General features: G+C 39.2%; 1 protein-coding gene across 2 annotated transcripts in view; it reads left to right on the forward strand.

Annotated features, from left to right (window-relative positions):
- The window catches only part of BUB1B (BUB1 mitotic checkpoint serine/threonine kinase B), a 55934-nt gene that overhangs the window by 6141 nt on the left and 44427 nt on the right, over nucleotides 1–5366 (forward strand). For both annotated transcript variants that reach the window (XM_019518989.1, XM_019518990.1), the window contains exons 3-7: nucleotides 710–769; nucleotides 1019–1163; nucleotides 4367–4563; nucleotides 4667–4848; nucleotides 4972–5171. In XM_019518989.1, the coding sequence (XP_019374534.1) occupies nucleotides 710–769; nucleotides 1019–1163; nucleotides 4367–4563; nucleotides 4667–4848; nucleotides 4972–5171 (784 nt within the window). The remainder of the gene's footprint in view (nucleotides 1–709; nucleotides 770–1018; nucleotides 1164–4366; nucleotides 4564–4666; nucleotides 4849–4971; nucleotides 5172–5366) is intronic.

Consider the following 5366-nt stretch of genomic DNA (forward strand, 5'->3'; position numbering starts at 1 on the left):
ATTTTCTATCTATGAGGACTTTTTACCTTCTTTAATTTTCCCTGGCAGTTTGTGGGGATTTTCTTTTTGTACTTCAGCAATTCTTCACTTTTAACTTTTTCCCAACTATTTAGTTGGTCTAATGAAAGATATCATATCTACCCAAAGAACCTTGCCTGCCTATGTCCTTAGACCAACATGGCTACAACCAACAACCCTGTCTTCATTATAGTAGTGCACCAGAATGTTAGTAGCGCACCAGAATGCAAGAGGGATCTTGTCAAGTGGGACCGTACCCCTCAGGATAGTGATTTGTGGAAATGTATTAAAAAGCTGTTCTTATGCTGGCCCTTGACAATACCTCTTCACTCTTGGTTCACAGCCTGGAATCTTTTCTCTTTTATTTAGCTCAGTCTGTGTCTGCTTCATGCATCTCTTCTTGTTCATGCTTAATGTTAAAGTGGGAAATTTGTTTTCTTCCTTATTAGAACCTGGTCAGTTTGGTTCAATATCAAAAGATGCAAAACTGGATTCTTGAACCATTTCTTTGGCACAGAAATGCAAGAGAAGTTTTTAATATTAAGTACCATTTGAGACACTAAAACAGCCTTTCAGTATTAAATATTTTTTTTCATTGGAGAAGTAGTAATATGAGGGTGGGTCCAAGGATATTGTTTTCTACTGTGCTATCTATATACAGTGATATTTATGTGTTGTGATATTCTTCTAGGGAATTTGAATCTGAAATCCGCTTTTACTCTGGAGATGATCCACTGGATGTCTGGGATCGGTAAGCTTCCTTCACTTTCACTACAATGGGATAGTTCAATCCCTTGTCACTGACATTTGTAGAGAATTCTACTGAGGTGTGTTAATGAAAGGGAAATACAATTATTTTTGTTAACACAAAACCCACTGAGGGCAAGGTTTATTAAATATGTGCTTATTGCTGTTGAAATCCACTGTTTTTCATAAATCTCACTTTCCTTAGCTGTCCTTATATTGTACATAAATTGAAGTCCTAGTATCCTGTCTCTAGATATATCAAATGGACAGAACAGACATTTCCTCAAGGTGGAAAGGAAAGTAACCTTTCAGCAGTGCTGGAGAGAGCTGTGAAGGCACTTCATGAGCAACATAGATACTACCAAGATCTTCGCTACCTCAGTCTTTGGCTGAAATTTGTGAGTGTCCCTCAGATTTTTGGAGGCATGGAGGGTTGGAGTGCATTTTCTGAGGCTTTTGGATGCCACTTCAGACATAACTGACCCGCTTTTCTTGGTACATTGCTGTCTTGGGGATAGCTCGTTCACATCAGTCGAGCATGTATGTGACTGCATTTCACAATACAGGGTTTACAAGGGTAAGTCAGAAAGCAGTACCTCCTTTTTTCGCCCCTCAATATTGGAAAAAAAAAATTAAACTTGCGCACACAAGGTCTTTTTTCACTGGTCAACAATATAGAAGTTCTTGTCTTCGTAGTCTGTCCTCCATCCTCTGGGCTATATGGAAGATGGGAAAGCCCTGATTACCTTTGGTGTACAAGCTTATGAGTAGGCAGGTTGTCTGAAGTGCTGCCTCTGCATGGTATTTTTTTTTTCAGGATGGCTCTTTTCATGCAGTGTTTCAGTTTCTTTAGGGTCTTGATATCAGCCTCTGAGTTTTTGTCCCATTAGTCAAGAAGTCAACAAGAGGACATCCTTCATGTCTATGGTTTGCTTAAAAGATAAAAATTAGGTATTACTATGACTGATTCTTGTACAGTGTCAAGATACATGTTTTTGTTTATCAGTGGAAAAAGGCCACTGACTAAATCATAGAATTACAGAGAAGTAGGGCTGGGAGGGCTCCAGAGGTCATCTAGTCCAAGCCCCTGCCTGTGGCAGGATCATCCCTATCCAAACCACCCTTGGATTGTAACCATAATCGAAACGCTGCATAAAACTATTATCAAGCCTGTCGCAACATAGACCTAACACCCTAACCTGCCACAGGTAAAATGGGAACCACAGCAGCCAATGTCCTACTTCTGTAAAATGTTGCCAGTATACTCTCAAGAGGTCTGGGGTAGAGTGTCCTACCCTCGCACTACAGAGGAAGGCAAAAACCCTCACAGTCCCTACCAGTCTGACCATGGGGTAAAATTAATTCCTGACCCCAAATATGGTGAGATCAGTCTGATCCTGAGTGGAGGGGCAAGACCTTTTAGCCAGGAACCTCCAGCTTTGCTTCCAGCAGGAACATTGTTACACCCCAGTCAAAGTCCACAACCATGGCTTGTAGTCAATACCCAATGCCTCTGAAAAAGCTTAAAAACACTCTGACGTAGCAGAAAAGTGGGTAGGAGCAGGGACAACCAGCAAAGCTCAGAAGCATGGGAAGTACCCACGGTAGAACATAGACATAGTTATGCTTAGATCATCCCTGACCAGTGGCTGTCCAACCTCTTCTTGAGCACTTCTAGTGATGAAGAGTCCGCAACTTCCCTAGGCAGTCTATGTCACTGATTCTGAGAAGAAGACTATGTTTATGAATAGCTGTGTTGTCAGGGATGATGTGTAAACTTTCTGTGCAAGTTGAATACTTTTTTTTCAAAAATGTTTGGCTGAGGAAAATATGTAGGAGGTATTATTTTTTGACTGACCCAGTTCTACTATTCAATATGGGTAGAATTCTCAGATGGTTTCCAGGATCATTAAGCCTAAATAGCTATGCAGCCTTTTTCAGAAGTATGCATTTAACAAAGTAAAACCACATCTTTCTTCAGTTTTCTTGGTTTTCACTTAGTCACTTAAACCTCCTCTTGCTCTGTTTGTAAAATCAGATCTGAGTTGAAATGTGTTAAAGAAATTTGAGGTACTTTATTCTCTAAGTTTTGAGGCCCTGTGATTCAGTATGACTTAGAGCTTTTTATTTTTTTTAATCTTTTTATTTATTTATTTATTTATTTTTATAGAATTCTTCTCTCACTTGTTGCTGCAGGATAGGTCCACACACTCGGAGAAAACTAACAGCAGAACTTGCTATACACAAAGAAAATGGGAATCGGGGTTTCTTCCTTTTACTCTTCCAGGGTTGCTTTTTTAATAATCTTTCACTTGTACTTATTTTAAATATTACTTGTAAAATAGTGGATGTAACACTTAAATACAGGGTTTTATTTTTTGTTTGGTTTTTATTTGTTTAAAAGATACAGTTGGATCATTTGCAATAGTGGCCCAGCAGCCTCTCTCTGACTCATTTTCCACTCTATATAACTTTACCAAGTGAGAGTACTTCCTTTGATGTATTAGTATTTCACAGAACATTGTATTTGCCTAGCTCCCTTTTCTGTATTATTTGTCAGGAGGGAGACTATCTTTAAGAATAAATGTCTTGCATAATAGACGGTTTTCTTGCTCGTATCACATAAACACTTTACAAAATTCGTATCCTTTCTGCTGTCCTTAAGACTGATTTCAGTGGTACTTCAACTGGAAAATGAGAAATTGATCCTGAAACGGTTCCAGACCTCTGTAGTCAAGATGAGGTGAGAATCCTGCATTGTGAATGGCAGCCGTTATCTGCCTGTTAACAAACAGCATAGCTGGTGGTACAGTCAAAGAATAGTGAGAGAGAGATAAATTTATTTTTTTTTAACTTTGATTTTTACTGGAAGGAAAGCAGGCTTGTGGAAAGACTTGATTTGTTGGGGCAAAAGAAAGTGTCCTTTCTCTTCGTAATTTATTTAAACCAAATTTAAAAATGTGAGACTCAGCAAAATGGCCATTTTCATTGTTCTGTTTTGTAGATGGTACATGTGTTGAGGGCACTGCATCTAGATGGCTTGAGGTTAGTAATGATGGTCTTAGTCACTGATCTGAATTCTGTCTAGGCTGGGAGTGATTTATAGTTGCTGCTATAAAATGTACATTCAGTGCTTTTGCTCTGGTTTCCAGTAGTTTCTGTTGTTTTTTCAGCCTCCCAACATTTCTGGCTATTGACAAGGTCTAGTCTTGTGATTTTTTTTTTTTTTTTTCCTGAGGATTTACAGGACATCTGCCCTCAAACATTCATAAAGAAAATGATTAAAGCAAAATATCCATAGATAAGTTTGTAGGTTGGAATTAAGTGAATGGCTATAACAGTATCAAATATAGCAAGTTCAAGCAAAAAATAGATGTTTCTCTCCTAGTATTTAACTGTTTCCTACTGAATTATTTTCTATATCTTCTATACATTTAATATGATTTAGCACTATGTTCTGCCCTTGAAACTACTTCTTTGAAACTTGCCTTCTAACCACTGGAAGCCTTGCAAGAGTATCAACTAGTGGGAGCTAGCCCAGAAGTTTTTCCTTTGAGTTTGGTACAGTGAGACCTAAAACATAAAATTTGGACTACTGCAGGGAAACTGCTGCAGTGAACCCTTGGATCTGTATAGTTATCTGCACAGCCAGGAAATTGGCACATCATTGGCATTATTCTATGTCACATGGGCAGAAGAACTTGAGGCAAGAGGAAATTACAAGAAAGCAGATTTAATATTCCAGGAGGGGATACAGCGGAAGGCTGATCCTCTGGACAAACTACAGTCCCATCACAGGTAAGCATGACTCCCTAATGGGCAGAAAAGCGAGTTTGTTTTGCACAGTTCTAAATGGGTGTCATATACAGTGGAGTTCACATTGGTATCTGCATTTCTTTAGGCAGTTTCAGGCCCGTGTCTCTCGGCATATCATTCAGGGACTTGAGGAAGAGGGTAATGATGAAGAGGAATTCAGTCTTCCAGGCCTTGCTGAACCTCAAAGAAGTTCGCTGGCGGATCTGAAAGGCAAGGGGAAAAAGACAATGAAAGCCCCAATAAGTCGTGTAGGAGATGCTCTTAAAGGTAAGGTGAACTGGGCAGTCGTCCTGTTCCTTGAAAAGTGGTGTTTTATGTTGTAAAAATATGCAAAAAACTGACATCTGCATTTGAATGTTTATATCCAACTTATTTCCTTGCTACTTCTAGTCTCAAACCGAGGCCATAGCATCCTGAATCAAAGCTCTCAACAAATGTCAAATGGTCCAAATTTTGCGGTGTTTGATGAAAATACAGCTTCAGCCTCTGGAACTGAGTTTCCTGTACTTACCCCTCAGCCGTGGGCAGCACTTCCAGCAGCAAGGGCTAAAGAAAATGAACTGAGAGCAGGACCTTGGAATTCAGGCCGGGTAAGAAATGTCAAGATTTGTTTGTTTGAGAGAGGATGAGGCTATATGAATAGGTGACTTCCTCAATCTCTGATACAAAACCTATGTATGTATGCTGTTAAAGGCCATTATTTTTCCTTCATTGAAGATTCATTGTTTGAATTTTCATATTTTCCATATTTTCTTGTGTATCTCACACCCCCAAATAAGGTGCAC

This window comes from Gavialis gangeticus, unplaced genomic scaffold, assembly GCF_001723915.1.
Source record: "Gavialis gangeticus isolate Ggan-Ray unplaced genomic scaffold, GavGan_comp1, whole genome shotgun sequence".
NCBI classification, from domain to species: Eukaryota; Metazoa; Chordata; order Crocodylia; family Gavialidae; genus Gavialis; species Gavialis gangeticus.